This window comes from Periplaneta americana, chromosome 8 (genome assembly GCF_040183065.1).
Source record: "Periplaneta americana isolate PAMFEO1 chromosome 8, P.americana_PAMFEO1_priV1, whole genome shotgun sequence".
Lineage (NCBI taxonomy): Eukaryota > Metazoa > Arthropoda > Insecta > Blattodea > Blattidae > Periplaneta > Periplaneta americana.
In genome coordinates, this window is record NC_091124.1 from 105,457,690 (window position 1) to 105,479,025 (window position 21,336).

A 21,336-nucleotide genomic window follows, 5' to 3' on the forward strand; every position below is an offset into this window, starting at 1 on the left:
GCAAGATTAATCCTATCCCTACCATTATATCCCACCTCTCTCAAATCCATTTTGATATCATCCTCCCATATACACCTCGGCCTCCCCAAAAGTTTTTTTCCCCTCAGGTCTTCCAACTAATACTCTATATGGGCTATTCCATCTCAAATCGACCAAAATATAGAGAAAATTGACCTTGCAATTTTTAAATACAATGAAACATGTTCTGTCTGTAGACAATTGTGTTATAGTGCTTTGTGCAAAGTTTGAGGCATCAGAACTTAATAATGTTTAAATTAAAAATATTTAAATTTATCGTATTTTCATAAAATTAGCAACTTTAAACTGTTGTGTCTCTGAAATCCTTTCACCCAATGATCAAAATCATGGTTTATTTTGATGCTGAGAAGTTAAAGTTTATATTGACATGTAAACAGTTCTTCTTACTTTTTATGTAAATGGAGAAATTTAGATTTTTCTTCATTAAGACGCCTTTGCTCACGAAAAAATATTTTTAAAATATATGGTTAGATTCAGCATTGAAAGTACAAATAAACACATTTTTTACTGGTGTTACGTTGATAAGAAAGTATTGAAAATATCAAATAAAGAAAATAAATAGTACGTGCGTGAACTAACTAGCTGATTGTGAGGCGGGAGATAGCCGAAGCAAGGCCAGTAGACATATACACGGGAAGTGTCGTCTAGCAGTGCATGGCTGTGCTAGCTTTATCACAGATTTTCTTAAACACAGGAATAAAATGACGAAAGAAAGAAGACTGCATCCAAACATTTACTCACCAAATGTTGCTATTTCTTGCAAAGGACTTCCATGCCCCCTTCTGCAGAAGAATATTTTTTGTCACAAGTTTTGACTTGGAGACAGGAATGCAGGAAGTCCCTTGTACTGTGCGTGCGCATTCGAATCTAGGCACCAGCTCCTTAGCCTCCCTTGCATAATCTTCTCTGCTGATGTAGCAGAATGTTATTGTGGTCAAATTCGCTGCTGCCCACTGAAATAATTCAAACGGAGTGGTGATTTGGTTATGAATTGGACGTTGGAGACTGACTCTGGCTGCCTGTCATTTTATTGTTCCTCCAATTCCGTCACACGATCCCTTTCCATGAGAAGTAGCAAAGAAGTGCCACTCTGCCTTTATACCAAACTCTTCTTCATGATAGCACAGATTGATAAAGTTCTTTTTGTTTTTATATTGAGAAGGAGCACCGTCACTGAAGTAGAATATTTTCTCCACCTTGTCATACTTCTGTTTCAAAAAATTAATTGTTTTTGAAAGAGATGGACTGCAATAGTATCATGTTTCAGGCAATCGGATATAACTACAAAAGAGTCACATTTCTCAGTGTCATTGTTACTATGATAAACTACAAACGGATGTACCGTTGCCTGATTGTTGTTCCAATGGAAACCAGGTACTTCATCTTGAATAATGAAAGCATGATTTTCAGAGAAGTCTAGTGTCACTAAGAATTCCCAATGCTTTAGATTAATTTTTGTTTCTTCATAAAACATTCTTTGTTGCCTCGGAATAAATGAATGTTTCTTGAGTGCATCCAACTTTCCAATTAACACATTTATAAATTTATCTGTAGACTTTTCCAGGCTTTCTAATGTTGTTTTGTCTGTAGCTACCCACTGTTTGCATGAAATTGAGTCTATCAAAGCTTTATCAAAAACAGATTGCAATTGTGTTTCTAAATCTAATGTTCCGGGACACTCAGCACACTTATCAAAATAACATGACAGTTGTGGTGGATTGCAAATGATTCTTGCAATACAATCTCGGTAGGATTTTATAGGTAGACCTAATTCTCCACTTTTGGTTAGTTCTGGAAGTTTTGCACTATCATTAACTTTACATTCTGATGCAGCATGCAAACGCAAACAGTATGTGTACCACACGAACCGCCTTAATTTGGCGAATTTAGAAAATCCAATTTTAACACCAGGATGTTTGTCCTTGAAGTTTCTGTAGAGTTCCGAAAGATTACAAAACACCAATTGTTTTTGTACCTGCTTCTTTTTCCATGTTCTCTAACTGTTACAAAATCCATTTTTTCCTGACATAGTTCTACTAAATTTTTCTGATTCGTAAAACTTTTGAACTAATTTTGTTGTCATGACCGGAAGTCCGTGACTTTTTTGCTTTTTGGAGTACACATAATTAGACCTCTTATGTTAAAGTCCTTCGCGATGGAAATCATATGTCTGGTTGCTGCGAAGTTATTCTGGATCTTCCTAATGGACCACAAAGAAGGGAGAGTGGTGAGGATTTGAATTTTGGTTTTTCTGTCCTGGGCCAGGCAGAACGCTGTTTTAAGGTTCTCCAGGATTTCATTATCTGGTTCGTTTGTAGAATCACTACTTGTATCACACTGATGGAAAACCTTTTCTTTCAGTGACATCTCTGTCTGTTTTAGTTTAGTTTGGGGATATTTTTTCTGATAAATTTTCTTCTTTTTCACCGGACTCACGCCAATCACAGTGAGTGTTTCGTTTAAAGTAGTGAGGGTTGCCTTGTCAACACATTCCGTTTCACTCTTACCCGATTCTTCATTATTATTGTTGCTGTTATTACCACTACTCTCAACTTGAACACTTTGAATACTACAAGTTGGTTGAACATTTTCTTCTATGACTTCTCTCGATTGAACTGTGTTATCTAAAGAATGTGATTTATTTACTTTCAATCTGCAATATGTACATAATCGAATTATGTTTTGGTACTTTTCAGCTATGCCAAATTTTTCTGCAATCGAACGGGATACTTTCCGAAGCCCTTTAACATTGACCCTTTTGTGACGTGTAAGTTGAAGGGATTGAAGCAGCTGTTACCTGAGTAAGATTTGTCCTCCATTTTAAGCAGCCTGTGAAATAAATTTTGTTACAATGTAGAAAATGTTTATATTACGGAAGCACTCACGAAAGACACGCATTTAACTCAATAATTTCATCGATATTGTTTTGAAATACTTTATCTTACCACAATGGTTTCACAAATATGCATTAACGAACACCTTATATTAATAAATATAAACCTGAAAATACTGGGTCACAACACTTGCACTTATAAAATGCACACGTAACTTGACTACTTTTGCTCGCGTACTGGAGACTAAACATGTCACATCGTTGTCTCAGAGGGTGGCATGACTCATCCTCCCAACACTTGCTTATCATCATCTCTCAGCCAGTGCATGTGGTACTGCGCCGTTCAAGTCTAGGCATGTGAAAATAATTTATTTAATACCCTCGAAACTTATTGCCATACCACTAAGTAAACAATGCCAAATTCCTTTTAATAATGCAAGGTTTTTCTCAATATTTTTTTACATTTTTACAAATGATCAAAAAGCCTAAAAGTAAGTAAAATCAGATTATCTGTCTCTCTGTACACAATAAAAATAAGGATTACTTCTTATCATAACCTACCAAATGTCAACTTCAAAATGAGCTCTCATTCAATGTTCTACAGTAAATGGTTCCAGAGTTCTGAGTGCTGAAAGAGGCTTATTTTTCTAAAATATGCTAAATTTGTCGCTCAACAATAAGAAAACCGTTTGACTTTTGATAATATATTTTTGCAAATGCACTTTCCTCAGCACCTTCTATAAATAGAGAAAAAATTAGAGTATAAAAAAAATGCGATGTTTTTTACTGATCGATTTCATATGGAATACCGTCAACCGGGTATACTTTACACAAGGGGGGTAACATTACACATTTGTAGAAAAATGGTGTATAACGGTTTTAATAATGGCACACACTTCAGTCTACCACACATATGTGCTGTTGTCACATAGAATCAGTTCCACGGAGTTACTACACATTGTCTGTAATGTGCTGCCTTCTAAACATTTTTCTAGAAATGTGTAAAGTTACCCCCCTTGTGTAAAGTATACCTGGTTGACAGTAGCCCATATGCATTTGTCGATTCATCCATACATGCTACATGTCTGAAATGTCTGGATTTAATGTTTCTAACTGTGTTAGGTGACAAATACAATGCATGCAGTTCTGTGTTGTGTAACTTTCTCCATTCACCTATAACTTCATCCCTCTTAGCCCCAAATATTTTCCTAAGCACCTTATTCCCTAATGTCCTTAACCTCTAATAATAATAATAATAATAATAATAATAATAATAATAATAATAATAATAATAATAAAATACTACCACCACCACCAGCCTTATTGTTGCTTAACTTACAAAAACTCAGTCATCAATGTTTCTGTATGAAGTTAAAGAGAATAATAGATTTTCCAATTAATATGTCTTCCTATTCTTTTGTAGTCAACACCCTCAAAACAAATGTACTTTATTTCTTTAAAATGAGTTTTAAAAACTGCCCTTTTTTGTTTTTATCGGAGAAATTAAGATCTCTTTTAAGAAGCAGACAATTTTCGCGAAAATTCGTTACAAATTACTCAATTATGAATCAGTCACATTTATGATAAAACTGCATATACTTGTGGTACCACTCTCTCACATTTCACGTTTATCACTAATACTTAAAAAAAAAAAAAAAAAAAACCGATCTTGTCTGTAGCTATACTGAAGTAAGGAATTTATTATTTTTGAGACGTATGTGTTATTGCTGTTTTACTAGTTTAAAAACTATAAATAATTTGCGCTAAACTCTCATGTTCAATAGTCGTAAGTTATAGTTGTATGTATAGTGATTATTTGTTTAATCGCTTAGTGATTTAAGATGGTGCTTATTCCGTCGGATCCTGGCCACTCATTCACTCATAAGGAGTGCACCTCTGCAGATGAGTGTGGACATGGTCCCACTGTCATACATCTGTGACGCAGTGCGTGAGGATAGGCCACTAGGGGGAACCCAGAGGTGGAACTTAAACTGAGAGGATTTGATCCGACATCGGGATGGGAATCCAGTGTGGCTTAGTGAATAGAGCATCAGCACGTAGAGCTGAAAACCCGGTGCCAGGGAGAATTTTTCTCCATTCCACTCATCTTTCATCATATGATCTCCATTAGCACAATCCTAAGAAGAGTCTACCTATCAATGAATATCATTTTCATTGTTTTAATTAACTGACTATTGTATTTAACACCTTTTCACCCAGAATCAGTTCTTCAGCAATTGTTTTTGATAAATATGAAGGCTTTCTTTTTTTCTTGATTACCATGTTAGCAAATGTGTTCCTTCAAAAATAGGTCAAACTGGGAAATTAGTTCAAGGATTCCAAAGTAATTACTATTATTGTGCATTCCGTCTTATTATCTTCATGAAATGCTAATCCTCGCACGCGCGCGCGCGCACACACACACACACACACACACACACACACACACACACACACACAAATTGTATGACTGCCACAGTTCGTTTCAATACCTCGCCCCAATATTCTGATTCTAAAAGTTATCTGTTGAACTAACCTACTGTCAACTTGCGAGGAAATATTTTTCCTTAACAGCCAAGAATTAATAGCATTTCTATGTTCTGTGCTATTTTCATGGCTTATGATAGCTTCGTCTGTTTTTTTCCAGTTACAAAAACCAAGCCCAAGAAATGTGGAATTAAATTTATTAATAATTGATTGAATGGCGATCTTACTCGTGTTAATTGTGTAAGTATGTGCGGCTTACAGCTGTTTCGGTGATTCTTCTCACCATCCTCAGAGCCTACTAGATCTCGGCGTCATCTCAAACTTCGCTGCCTGTTGTGTGGGTGCATTCGATTGTTGAAATGTGGTGTCAAATAGTGTGTGTGTTCTGAAATTGATCTGTGTGTTGAGAATTTGATCAGGGTGTGTTTTAGTGTATCTGTATATTTCATATTGTTCTAGTGTGTTGAGTTTTTGGTTTTTGGGTTGTATGTGTAGGTTTTTCCATGTCTGTATTTATGTTATTGTATGTGTGGTTAACATTAGTTATGTGTTCGGCATATGTAGATGTATTGTGTCCTCTGATTATTGCTTTAATGTGTTTTATGTATCGAGTTTGGAATGATCTGCCTGTCTGTCCAATGTAGAAACTGTCGCAACTATTGCATGTAAGTTTGTATACGCCTGTGTGGTTGTATTTATTTGTTTGTGTGTTGAGATGTCTTTGTAGTGTGTTTTCTGTTCTGTATGCTATGTTGTATTTCTGTTTTCTGAATGAGTATGCGATCTTGTGTGTGTTTTTGTTTTCGTATGTTAGTGTGATGTATTTCTTGTGTTTGTGTTGTGTTTTGTGTGTTTTTGTGTTTGTTGAGTTTTTGTTTAGTCTTCCTTATGATGATGTCTATTATGTTTGAGTTGTAACCATTTTCTTGTGCTATGTATTTGATTGTGTTCACTTCTTCATTGTAGTGTTGTTGGCTCTTACGAAAACAAAAACACACACAAGATCGCATCCTCATTCAGAAAACAGAAATACAACATAGCATACAGAACAGAAAACACACTACAAAAACATCTCAACACACAAACAACACAAACAAATAAATACAACCACACAGGCGAATACAAACCCACATGCAATAGTTGCGACAGTTTCTACATTGGACAGACAGGCAAATCATTCCAAACTCGATACAAAGAACACATTAAAGCAATAACCAGGGGACACAATACATCTACATATGCCGAACACATAACTAATGCTAACCACACATACAATAACATAAATACAGACATGGAAATCCTACACATACAACCCAAAAACCAAAAACTCAACACGCTAGAACAATATGAAATATACAGACACACTAAAACACACCCTGATCAAATTCTCAACACACAGATCAATTTCAGAACACACACACTATTTGATACCACATTTCAACACTTTTCAACAATCTAATGCACCCACACAACAGGCAGTGAAGTTCGAGATGACGCCGAGATCTAGTAGGCTCTGAGGATGGTGTGAAGAAACACCGAAACAGCTGTAAGCCGCACATACTTACATAATTAACACGACTAAGATCGCCATTCAATTAATTATTTATATTCAAGTGTTAAAAGTAGTGTACGAAAGATTCAACATGGATAAATTTATTAGTTGAAAATAACTTGCAGTGGCAACAATACACTTTCCCAGTAGATGGAATATGTAAGCAAGAGACGACCATTTCCAGAACGCCAATAAACAATAATTTTCGAGATTCATAACAATAAGCAGCAGACTTAGACTGTTACCTGTAGAAAAAGACATTGTTTCCAATTCAGCAATAACAGTTTCTTCAGAAGTTGAAGCATTTGTATAGCTCCTCTTAAAAAACGAAGATATTTGACAACTTTCCCACTTGTTCCAACTTTTGTTCTTTTAATTTCTGTTTTTCGGCGCCACTAGCATATTTTCTGTCCATCATCCTAAGAATCACGAATTTATAACTGCCGAATAGGGTTGCCAATCTTTCAGCGTGACAGGATCACATTATTGCTTCAAATTTTCCACTCTCCTGGAAGTGCCCGCCTGTATGCTGTGTGCTTGGTGAGTGAGTAATCATTTTGTCCTCCATGTGTGAATATTCATACGTATATGAAGGTGGAGTTGGGTCCCTTTAATATTGGGGGCCTGGGCTGCAGCCCCTTTAGCCCCACCCCTCAACCCAGCCCTGGTTGCAGATGTTGTAATAAGTGCTTCACTAAAGACCAAAATATAGTCTATTATCATAATTTTTCTCATGGTATCATGTATTAGCAAATTTATCCTTTGCCACATCATCACTTTGGAATGGCCGATATAGTGTTCAACACTGATCTTTAACATCCACATGTGGTAGTTGTTAAATGCTTTAATATATTAATCTCTGTCTTTTTTTCAGTTACTTTGTGTGATTTTTTCCATTATAGCTTGTGATCAAACTGTACTTCTAAATATTTACAATAGAGAAAAGTATTTGGAAATCCTTTCTTGGAAATTAAATCCATAAAACTAGATCATCTGCAAATGACGTTTGAATTCCTGATATTTGTTGCAATTTACAAGTAAGGTCATTAATCATAATGTCAGATAGTATCGTTTGTAATACTGAACCTTGAAGTTACTGTCTTGATCACTTATATTTCATATTTGTTTCCAGTTTTGGTTGTATGAAATCTTTCATTTGTAAAATTGTATATCCTTCCTTTGACATGTAGATTTTACAGCTTTTCTAATAGTTTTAGTCTCCATTTTGAATCATAGGCATTTTTTAAAATCTACTTACACTGAAAGTAGTGTTTCTTTCCTATCCAATGCATCCTTAATATTTTAACTAAGTAAGGCAACCTGTGGACTTGTTGAATATTTTCGAAAACCAGCTTAACATTTTGAAAACACATTTTTAGCTTCAAGGTACAAATTGGATCTATTTCAAATATGATTTTTTTTTTCAGTGTGGTCCAACTCTCTTTAGATGAAGGGTCAGATGATGCTTTCAAAATTAATTCGTGAACCAGAATAAAATAAAGCTCAAATTATTAGAAAATGAAACGAAATATGACATATCATACTATATTGATTTACATTGTACAAACTCAAAGAATACAGAGAGAGCAATCAAGTACACTAATTGGCAAATTGAGCATTGTGTTACTTTACTATAGATTCAGTAGCCATTTGATTTATGTAGTGACAAGCTACTGTGACGATTTCAATAAATCTTGTTATAACTAGTTTCCATGCTTAATTTTTAAGAATGAAATGATGGAAAATGTACATTCAGATGAACATGTGGTACCAAACATGGATTGTAATTATTTGAAAACAAAATTTCGCAAGTTTGGATACTGTTCCTTGTTAACTAGTCTCTAAATCTCAGTGGGCTGAAAATTTGTCATTGATATAAGAAAATTGTCACTTTGTATGTCATATAGCCCCATCTGCCCATCTCGATTCTCATCAGTCGGATATGCTTCCATAGGTTGTTAAACAGAAGAAATCTATGTCGTAGTTCATAAAAATCATAAAATCTTGTTTTTAGAGATATCTTCTTTAAAGATTAATACCTTTTTCCTGAACGAAACAGTGTGACTCAAGCTCTGTGATGTTCTGTTTCTTACTGTAACATGTCAAATTAAGAATGTTCAAAATTATGTTCTGTAAGGTCAGTCAGAAAAGCTAATATGCACAACCACTGCAACTGTTGTTCGTAATCAAAAGTTTCAGTTGTTACAGGTTCTTGCAAAAATTGAGGTAATTCCTTCCTGGGATTAAAAAACTGGTTCAATTCTTTTTCAGGCACTAAGTCAGTGTATTTCAGAATAGAGGGAAATGTCAGTATACATAGTATCCAAGTCTTCGAAGAATTGTGCCAGTTTCTGGTGACTTTGTGCTCGAGAGGCCATTTTATTACCGAATATGAGCTGGATGTGGCCTAGGGATCACCAGTTGGACCTCACTTTTTTAGTTAATACACTTGTTAGAGATATATAGCACTATAGTATGAATACTTTCAGGAGACTGTATAAGTTTTCTGATTGGAATTATGAGTGCCTCCTTCCATATTGCAGGAAGTTGTGTTTGCCAAAATTGATTAAATATTTTGAGACATACTTTCAAAGCATTATTGCCAAAATATCTGCTACAGTCAAATCAGTACCTGGACTCGTCTGATAAGCCGACGACATTACTTCTACTTACTTGTATCGATCTCCCTTCTTTTCTCTTTCCTGGTCTCACTTAACCTCTCGTTTCCTTCCATCCTGATGGTATTACATTTCGATGGCTGAGGTATATTTCCTTTGTTCTCTATTTTCTATCTTTTACTTGATCTCTCTAAACTTCTGGATGATTTGAACAACCTATTTGCAAGTCAGAAAAGGTGTCGAATTCAAAATAGTCCACAGTCTTTGCTCAATGTTTACATATAGACGACACCTGATAATTTCGTTTTTAGTCCATTTGCTCTTTTTTTTTTCAGCCTCTTAAGAAATTTGCGATCTAAAATTAAAAAACAAATTAACAATCAATCCTCTAAGAAATAAAAAAAAACATTACTTTTGTTAAACTAAAAGTGTCTCATGATATTTTGTAAAACTTATGTTTCTTGTTTTAAGTTTCTATCCCACTCCAGTACTGTATGATATTGTAATGTTCGAAAATGTTTTGCACTGTTTCACATTTGCACTTGATTTTGAAGTGTATTTTAGAATTCAAACCTGTGATAGTAACTTTTATTGGACTTCAAATAATACTAAAAAAAATTTTCCAGATAATTTGCGTTTTTCGATATTTTGCGGAAGTTTGCATATCAATTACCGCGAATTATCGGGAGTCGACTTATGTATGATGAGTTCCCTTTTAAGACAAGATTCCGAACATAATCTAGTCCCCAATTTGGATATCTGAGAGAGGACTCTTCATAGATGCGATTTGGATGTTCGAGAGAGGACTTTTTGTAAGAGCTCTAATCACACATAGTTCAAAATTCTACAATGAATCCTTACAATGATATCTATTATTGATCTCTTGTATATTTATAGATATCTCTGTGTTGATAAAATCCATTTGTAATTTTTAAAGAATTTTGCTAACATGATTGTGTTAGTCTTTCTTCACTGTCATTTATGTTTTCTCTTCCAAAAGGACCCACGAATTCATTATTATTCATTTTTTTTTTTTTTTTTTTTTTCCATTTCTGCCATTAAAATCTCTCATCACGTAATAAGTCCCTTGAATGACCAATTTCATTTGTAACATTATTCAAATATCCATAAAAACACAATAATTTTTCTCTTATGTTGATATTTATTTTAATGTTTTCATATGCAGCATCCCAGTTACTTGTATATTTCTTCAATTTCCCTTTAATCAAATTATCTCTATCAGTGCTTGCTTATGTTTTTCAACTCTGCTGTCTTGAATTTCTGATTCACTCTTTTCTTTTTTTGTGTCTGTCAATGCAATATCTTGATTTAGTCTGATTTCCTCCATTATGTCTACAATTTTATTTCTTAACCACTATGCATTCCATGTTTCAATAAAAATTATCCATTTTCTTTGCTTTCGTCGTCTTCATTTAATTCCATTTGGCTTTAATCCTCTAGGTTTTTTAGCAGTGTTTTTTTCTCTGATGAAAAGGGGGCAGACCTACTGCATCAATTCCTAACTTGGAGGACAAGGAATCTTTTCAGGAGTCCATCCTAGACTAGTTGCTTTTGCTACTGGTCCAACCTGGAATTTTATTTCGGGGTTACCAACCCCTAGAACAGTTGTTTGCACTAAAATTCATGAGCCCATTTTCTTCTGTTGTTTGGTCAACATCAGTTACTCGATTTCCGTCCTACCTATCATATCTGAGGGACATTTCTCTATCTAGTACCTGGGCATGTCCTTTATTTGTGTAGACATTTAAAGTCTCTGAACAAGTTCATTATGTAATGGATTGCAAACTTTCTCGTTATCCAGAAATTAATGCATATAAGATCTAGAATATTATTCTTCTAATGGAGACTTCCAGTTCTGAAGACTGGAGAATCAGATGTTCAAAATGAAGCAGCTACTGTATGTTACTCAATGCACAGTTTAATTGAACTTAATCCCCCTTATTAGAATCAAAGAAAGTATCAACAAAGAGGAAAAACCATTCTCATAGAGATGTATTTTTCTGAAGAATGTTCTCATTAGATAATACCTAGATAGTGGAGACGGGAGATGAGAGTGAAGAGTGGTTAAGGAAAAGTTGAGAAAGTATATCACACAAATCTTTTCTCTTTTTTTCTATTTCAGAGGCTTGCAGAGCAAAGAATAAAACTTCTGGAAAATGAGAAGAGAGATGCCAATATTATACTAGAACTTAGTGAAGCCAAACATAAGAACAGAATAGAAGAACTAACACAGAGCTTGGAGGTACGTTAATTTATGTGTAGAGATCATATACTTCGTAGCAACCACAAGTGCGCATTTTTGGCAGATCATTCCTTAATTTTTGTTGTTTTCTAATGTCAGGTGTTTGACAATAAAGTCATTTGACCTCTTGCACTCCAATATTTTTAAAAGATATTGTCATTGTCAGCCACTGAAGCCTTAGTATAAATGTTGTTTTTTTTTTTTATCCCAGAAGATCACTTCATGAATTTTGCTTCTTTTAAGTCTCTCACTATTTCTGTGTGTGGGGAAGGTTTCCCTTTCATTGATATTTTTCATAGATTTTATGTCTTGTTCTAATCTCGTTAGTGCATTTTCTCGTTAATGTAAGTAATATGGCTTCTCCAGAATGACGACAAACTATTTTGTTTTTATCAGGTACCTTGCTTCATCATGTGTTAACGTTTCTTCAGATGAATGTCCCATATGGCAGTCAAGTTAAGCTATTTTATATACCTTCCCCCCCCCCCCCCCCCCCAGAAATTCCCACATAGGAGGGATGTAGTTGATTTTAATGGTTCTCAGATAGTCTTTGTACTTCTTCCATTATCTACAGTGAATAACACTAAGATTGTCCATTACTATCTAAATTTGTTTCGGAATGTGTATTATATGTCTTTCTCTTGGCGCCAAGACAACAACAACCAGTTCTGAAGAAGGCCCATACAAGGCCGAAACATGTTAAGCAGGTACAATAGAATTTAACACAAAGACATATAATACACATTCCGAAGTGATATAGTGTTAAAAGTTGTGTAATCAAGATGTAAATTTGTTTGTTACTTCTTTCAACAGACTTTGAAGAATATAAATTTGCTTGTAATTCTGCTCTGAAGATGGAACTGTTACCTAGATTTCTCTTCTTTAATCAAAATTTTCCTTGAAAATACCTGTACCACTATCCAGGTTTCCCAGATCTTGCAAGTGAAAATAGGGACTTGAGTATGAATGTCATAATACTTGCGCAACAAGTATGCAATTCCACAGATAATTGAAGTGACTACTCAAAGACCCAACTAGCAATTTTTTCAGAAATCACTTTTTCCATTTTATTGTAACTACTTCTTTAGAAAACACATTGCTCAGAACAAAAAGGATCCCAGTCATAATTATAATTCCAGCATAAAACACATATTGGTAGAAGAAAGGCCCAATTATTGTTTTTGGGAAAGGCAGTTGTTGCATTGATCTGGTCGTGATTTTCTATTGGCTCATATTTAATATCTTTTTGAAGTGTTTGAGAGTTCTGTAGTGATTATTTTTCTTGAATTGTGTTGTGAAAGTGATTATCTTTTCATGTTAATGTTAAGAGAGAATACATACTGTATTTTTAGAATATTTTAGTGCTTTTATTGCCGTTCTTGCTAACTATCTTGAAATTATTTATTCTGCATAGCAACACATTATTTTTTAATCATATGTAGAGATACAGTACGTCTAAATTAACTTAATATATTGAGACTCCGTGCTTTATAGGATTATATAACATTCTTCCTGGAAGATTTTCAAAAAGTGTGATATAACATTTGTTCTGTGCTATGTCTGATCCACGTGATGGGAAAGATAGATGTGATTATTGCGGAAAGTACTCTTAGAGTGTAAACATTCATTTAAGTAAAGCACATCCTGAGGAATACATGACTAATATTGGAAAACGTTATAATGGTGAACATGAAAATGTAAAAGTTGTTGTTGTTGTTTTCTAATGCCAGGCGTTTGACAATAAAGTCATCTGACCTCTTGCACTCCAATATTTTTCAAAGATATTATCATGACCAGCCACTGAAGCACAGATTTTGAGGTGTTCTGTATCCATTTCTTGGTTTGAGTTGCACAATGGGCAGTTAGGGGACTGATATATTCCAATTCTATGCAGGTGTTTAGCCAAACAATCATGGCCTGTTGCCAATGTAAATGCAGCTACAGACGATTTTCGTGGTAAATCGGGAATTAACTGTGGATTTTGATGCAGAGAGTTCCATTTTTTCCCTTGGGATTGAGTTATCAAATTTTGTTTGTTGAAGTCTAAGTATGTAGATTTAATAAATCTCTTCACAGAGTACTACGTAGATTTAGTAACAGATCTGTAAGTAGCAGTGCTGCCCTTCTTTGCTAAAGCATCCGCATTCTCGTTTCCCAGGATTCCACAATGGGATGGTATCCATTGGAATACAATTCTTTTATTGAGTGATATTAATTGAGAGAGCATTTTAGTTATTTCTGCTGTTTGAGATGAAGGTGTGTGTTTAGAGACTATTGATAGAATAGCTGCTTTGGAGTCTGATAATATAACTGCATTTTTAAATTTATTGATGTGGCATAGAAGATTCCTGAGACATTCACTTATTGCAATTATTTCACCATCAAAACTTGTTGTTCCATATCCAAGAGATCTATAAAGTGAGAAGAGACAGCACGTAACACCTGCACTGGCACCTTGTTCTCTGGAGATCAAGGATTTGTCGGTGTATAAATGAAGCCAGTTTTGTGGAGGGTACCTAATGTTAATTGTCTCTAAAGACAATTGTTTCAGTATTTCGGTGTTTACTCCTGATTTCAGTATTTCTTCTGTTAAATTTAGATTATATTCTATATTTAATAGAGTTAAAGGGTTTGGTTTAATTTGTAAGTTTTCTTTTAAGTTCAGGATATTGATTTTCTGTTTTAATTCTTGAACAATGGATATGAAACTTTTTTGAGTTTTCAATCTACAGAGAGGACTGTATGAATGCCAATTGTTTCCTGGTAATCTGGTAAGTTTTTCATATTGAATCAGTGCTTTTTCTTCTATTGTCATTTTGATGCTGTTAAATTAGTGAGGAATCTCATATTGGCGTTGTTTTGACTCCACCAGTAATGAGTCTGAGAGCTTGGTTTTGAACATATTCTATGTCGTTTATGAAAGGTGAAGTAATTAAAATTTCTCTGCAGTATGTCAGCACTGGCTGTATAAACATTTTGTATGTAGTGTTCAAAGTATTCCTAGAGCTTCCCCATTTCTTTCCTGCTAGTCTTTTTAGAAGGGAGAATCTTTTACGAACTTTTTCAGAAATGTATTTCAAATGGTTGCTCCATGTTAACTTACTGTCGAAAATAACGCCAAGATATTTGGATTCATAAGTCCTAGGAAGGGCCATTGTATTGGATATTGAATTCTCTTTCTTTTTTACCGAGTGAAATATTTGGTAGTTACTTTTGCTTAAATTGAGTGTCATCAAATTTGATGTATTCCATTCATGTAGTTGATTTAGAGCTTTAAGAGCAGAATTTTGAATTTTGTCTCTGTGTCTGTAAGATCCGGAAGTCCACAAAATTATATCATCTGCAAATAGTGCTGTTTTCTTGTTTGATTCCTCTAATAGGGAGGGTAAGTCATTTACATAAATATTGAATAAAGTTGTGCTGAGGACAGCGCCCTGAGGTAGACCTCGATATGTTTGTCTGTAACTAGAAAGAGAGTTATTGAATTTAGTGGCAATGAATCTTTGACTAAGGAATTCTGATACCCATCTGAACATATTGCTGGAGATACCTAATTTCTGGAGTTTTAGTAATAATTTATTTCTCCAAACAGAGTCATATTTAAAAGTAACTACTGAAGAAGTCCTATTATAAATCCTCACTGAATAAATTTTCTACGGATATACAACAATAGGAAAATTTGATACTGATCCTGAATTGGTAAATGATTTTAATACTCAAGTGAAAGAGTTTCCTAATTTGTATCTGAATCTATTCATTTCTTGCCAGGACCAAAGCATCCTGCAACTAAATACTATCAGCTGTGGAGAAACAAGGAGGCTTTTCATGTCGAAAGATCATATAAAAACAGCACAAATCCAAAAAGGGCGTCCAAGAAAGATAAACAGAGAAGAAGATAAAAGTATATGTATCAATTGACACAGTTCTATTATCACAATCAGCGGAGGAAAGCAGTGCACATGGTAACAGATGATAAGCAAAAGATCTGTACTATTAATAGCAATGACATCTTTTGTTACTATAGTGAAAAATTTGGAGAAACTAATGATAGTGTGCTACAAAGTTATGATCAACCACAATTTGAGGAACTGAGGAAAGTAAATGATGTGTATCAAACTATTGTCACAAAAGAAGAAATGCAATCATCTACAAAATTTATGAAGATAGATACTGCACCCAGAACAGATAAAATTCTGATGAGAATGGTAAAACATCCTGATGTGTACGCTGTCATATCGACAATTGGATGGATTCCAGAAAGGTTTAAAGAAGCTCGAACACTTCTTATATATAAAGATGGTGATGAGAAGAATTTGCAAAACTGGCAACAAATATCCATCTGTTCTGTTCTTCATCGAGTTATAGAGAGAGTATTTGAAAGATGACTGAGGGAGTATGTGTCTTTCAATGAAAACCAACGAGGATTTACGGCAACTCCAGGTATACAGATTAATTCATCTATTCTTAATTGTATTTTGAAATATGCCAAGGGAAAAAAGAAAACTTTAACTATATTTTTCCTTGATATTAGTAAGGCTTATGACAACATTGGACTAGATCGTTTAAAGTCTGTAATACGTTCCAAACCTATCCCAGAGAAATTACAAGATGTTATCATTAATCTATAAGAGGGAAATAAAATGCAAACAGAATTAAATAACCAGAAAACTAAGACAATCCATTTAAAAAAAATGCTGATGCAGGGAGCTCCACCTTCTCCTGCGCTGTACAACTTGACAATGAATAATATTTTGAATGAGTTGTCGGAGCACACGATAAGAGACCAATATGGGTACAGTTTACAAGAAAATTTGCCTAATCTCACTGTATTAGGCTTTGTAGATGACACAGTTTTAATTGCAAACAACTTAAATAGTGCTTTAGCCCTATTTATTATGGCAAGAACTAAATTTCAGGATATTGGCTTAAATTTAAATGTTGTTGTTGTTGTCTAGTGCCTTGCATCTGGCAATGAAGCCATGAGCAGTCGTGCTTTCCAATACTTTTGAACTGTAGTTTCTTCTGATCTTAATGCTTCACAGGTCTTCAAGTTAAATTTAAATGTTCAAAAAACTGAAGTACTAAATATTTGTAAGGGGAAACTAACAAAAGTACACTTGGAGCCTGACTTCAATATTGAGTCGATAAACAAAAATGAAAACTTTAATTATTTAGAAATCACTTACAATGATGAAATAATTTTAGATACAAAAACAAATTCGATACTGAAAATTTTTCAAGAATGATTACAAAGATTAGTTTCTTCTCCATTACTTCGAGCAGATCAAAAATTAAACATAATTAATTATTCAATATGGCCCTCATTTATAAGATGCCTAAAGTATTTTTAAAGGATACTGATATGCTTCTGAAATCGTCTTTGAAACAAATTTTAGGTCTGCTGCATGACACACCAGATCACATGGTATATAGTTCCCCTAAAGTTAGAGACTTGGGATTATTTGGAGCTACGTGGGAAGCATACATTCAATGATATAATAACTGCCTTATGTTGCAAACCATTAATAACTGTCATGTTAATGCATCAAGCATAACTGTCTTAATAAATTGGGCGTAAAAAGAGAACAATTGCTTGCAGAGACTAAAAGAATAACTAGTACAATGCTGAAAAATATATTAAGAGATGAGGAATGCAAGAAATGGTGCACACTCAAGCAGAAAGGCAGAGGTGTGGCATTATTTCAGGGATACATGCCAGCTAACCGTTGGATAACAAGAAGTGATGGCCTGCCTGTATCCAAGTGGAAAGAGGCAATTAAAATGATAGGACAAGTGTCAACCATGCGTGCATGCCAGGTCGGTCTCAGGATGGCTCTCAGTGCAGACATTTCACTGAGATAGAAACCTTACCTGGGATTCTACCAACATAGAACTCTCGTCCGGAATACTAGACACCATGCAATACAAGAACTTATTGCTAAAAGTCTTCCTTCCTTCCTTCTACGAGGTTCACCAAGAAGTCCACTTCCTTGCAATAGATGGAAGTTCTCAACGAGTTGACATCATTGCCATTGATAGAAGAAATGACAGAACAATTATTATCGATCCCATCGTGCGCTCTGAAACTGCAGTTGAACAACCTGTAACAATACATGAAGAAAAGAAGACCATCTGTGAGTCTATGATTGAATACTTTAGGGATTATTATCATATGCAAGGACAGATTGAAGTCTTTGAACTATTGTTCGGAGCAAGGGAAACAATTCCAAAATTCTCAGTTGAATGTTTTAAGTCTTTTGGAATTCCTTTAAAAATTTTGAAAATTATTGCTATACACGTAATGAAATATTCTGTTCAGATTTTACATAATCACCTATACATCTAAATTACTTTATATTGTATCTGATCCCTAATAATAATTATTGAATAAGCGTAACTTCCCAAGGGTAGTTTCCATTTGAAAATAATAATCATAATACTGATAATACAAATGTTTATTTTTATTTTTATTTGTTCAGTATCCTGTGTATTTTGGCATCCCTTACTGAAAGGCAACTACCCTTGTGGGATTTATATATGTGTGTGTATATATATATATATATATATATATATATATATATATATATAACACCGTACTTCAGTATGTAAAAAAGTCCCTGTCATTTATAGTTTATTTCATTAATATGACTGAGTAAATTCACATGATAGATTTTGTAGTTTTGAGTTCCATTTGTCTTAGTATGTCGTCTCAAAAGGATTTAATAGGAATTTTATTTCTAAAACAGTAGTATTGTACAAAAAGGGTCCAGTTCTGTTATTTTCTAATTACAATTGGACAGTGATATGCATCAACTGACTAAGCGCCACTTTTTAAAAAATTGAGATTTTGATCCCAGCTGCTGTGCTTGAGGATGAACTAAATGTATGCACACTTTTGTCACCTTTCCTTGAAATATACCCTTATTATTAAAAAAAAATGTACGTGCCATTGCTCGAATCCGAAATTACAAGTTTAGCATCAAATAGCTATGCACCTAAATCTATATAAATGCTGAACGTAGTTCTGCATCAACCAGCTAAGTGGTATGTTCCTGGTACTTACATTGTTGATGCATCTCTGACATAGGCCTACTTTCAATTGTGGAGTTCGTCACTTGTATAAAGTCGTCTAGAAGATCATCAAAACTTTGTTAATTTTATAGGTATTGAAGTGTAGTCGCTGGAATACAAATTTCTAAACTAATAATGACAAGCAGAGCACAAAATATTATAGACATGTTAATTAAGAATCTCCCTGGAACTGAAGAAGAGACTTCCAGCTCATTACAAGTATATAAAAGTGGTGTTCATACCCTCATAAAGGAAAAAGTGTTGAATTATTTTCAGAAGTACCATCTGCCAATGCTTGGATTATTAAAAAGCAAGGTCTTTCCTGTTCAGAGTGGAGAAATATAATGAAAATTACAGCCATGGTAGCGCCAGTTCAAACTCTTCCAGGACGTTCCACAGGCACATCCCACTGCAGACACTGTAGTGAGTTTGAATCCCTACCTCATGTGCTTGGGAGGTGTCCTCAGGGAGAAATCTTAAGAATAAAACGACATAACATAATTCGTTCCCTTCTTGCTGCTGCTCTCTGAAACAAAGGTTTGGAAGTTTATGAAGAAGTTCATTGTTTGGCTGATCAAGATAGCGTACGGAGGATTGACATCATCGCCATCAATAGGAAAAAATCTGTAGCAGAGATCATCATCGACCCTACAATACCCTTTGAACAGTCCAAAGCACAACCTAAGGATATTGATAAAGAGAAAAAAAGAAATATACAAGTCAACAATACCTTACTTCCGTAACAAATACAACATCCAGAGTATCACAGTGACAGGTCTGCTGTTGGGGTCCCAAGGAACAGTCCCTAAATTTTTTGTGACGTGGAAAGGGAAATATAAATTAGGCAAAGATATTCAAGATGAAATTGTCCGAAACATAATTAAATATTCAGTTGCCATCTTAAAAAATCACTTATATGGTAAACATTCCACATAATTGTTAAAATTATATATTTGTGATTGAAACTCTGTATTTTTATCTTTAACTTTTATCTATATATATATATATATATATATATATATATATATATTTTTCATGTGCCCATTCATGTCAACCATTATTGTAAATTGTGTTATTCTGTGTCTATAGGCAAGCTTTGGAAGGTCAGATAGTAAAAATAAAAAAAATAAAAATATATATCTTGATTACACAACTTATAACACTGTATCACTTCGGAATATGTATGATAAGAACTTTCTTATGTTAAATATTATTAACATACCTTGTTAACATGTTTCGACCTATTTTCGGTCATCTTCGGAACTCCCGAACTTCCGAAGATGACCGAAAATAGGTCGAAACATGTTAACAAGGTACGTTAATAATATTTAACACGAGAAAGTTCTTATCATACATATTCCGAAATAAAAATAGGTATGAATTGACATAATTTTCTGTTATGTGAGGCACAGAATATGAATTGGGATCTACTTTGTTTACTAGGAGAGCAGAGTAGGATGGGTTAATATGCACTATGACCTGTGCCACCGTATCGTAATTGTTAATGCGATCATTGGCAGATTTTAGGAATGCGCCAGGATATTGTAATACCACACTCTAGTATATACAGTTACGAAACTTGAGTTGTCACGGTACTAGGAACAATTGACTGTGCTGGTACTTTTCCGCATTGTCTGTAATGAGGCGATATTAGTGATCCTAGTGGTTAGCAACTATCTATGGATGCATATTTACTATGTATTGAGCTTCGTGACTGTATATAAGGTAATTCCGGGAGAGTTGCCCCACTTAAAGTTTTTATCGTTTAAAAATTAAACAAATCAAACCAGATATTTCATTCATGTGTTATAGCAAGTGAAATACATTAAAGTTTTATGTAAAATATCAAACAATCGATAATTCGCACACAATAAGTGGTAAAATAAAAATTAATCAGATACGATATCACTGTAATATACACACATATAGGGGAGAGATGTCCCGTTGTGGTAATTCCCAAATTAAACTATTAATTTGATAAATAACACTCTAAATAATGTTGCTTATTTTATTTTTGCAATAAGTTCATTTTCTGAGCTCGTTTTTCAGTGCGACCACACATATGGCACTTAGCCCTCATGTTATGCAACTTCTTGCAGAAAGTCACTGAATCCAATCAAACACTTCCTTCATTTGATAAAATGTTCAAGACACTCAACAAAGTAGGAACTATCTACTTTGTTTCATTTGACGACACTCTCTTCATATTTTCCCCAAAAGCGTCTTCTATATCTACTAGATTTTGAAGAATTTGACTTTGAGCTTTTTGGAACTAGGAGGCTTTCAAAGATGGTGTTTCCATTTCTATCTCCACCTGTAACGCGTTCTACCGATCGCTTACTTTTCTTCACAGCAAAAGATATTGCTGGCACATAGTTTATTTCATGAAGGGATTTGAAAGGAGTCGTCGCTGAATTTGCCATTGTGGCACTTGAGCCGAAATTACAACTTCTTATCCCGTTATCATTAGAAC

The 21,336-nt window shown here is 34.3% G+C and overlaps 1 protein-coding gene across 1 annotated transcript in view; it reads left to right on the forward strand.

Annotated features, from left to right (window-relative positions):
• The window catches only part of LOC138704917 (centromere-associated protein E-like), a 284,997-nt gene that overhangs the window by 183,294 nt on the left and 80,367 nt on the right, over positions 1-21,336 (forward strand). Inside the window, exon 14 of the mRNA XM_069833317.1 lies at positions 11,673-11,792. Within this exon, the coding sequence (XP_069689418.1) occupies positions 11,673-11,792 (120 nt within the window). The remainder of the gene's footprint in view (positions 1-11,672; positions 11,793-21,336) is intronic.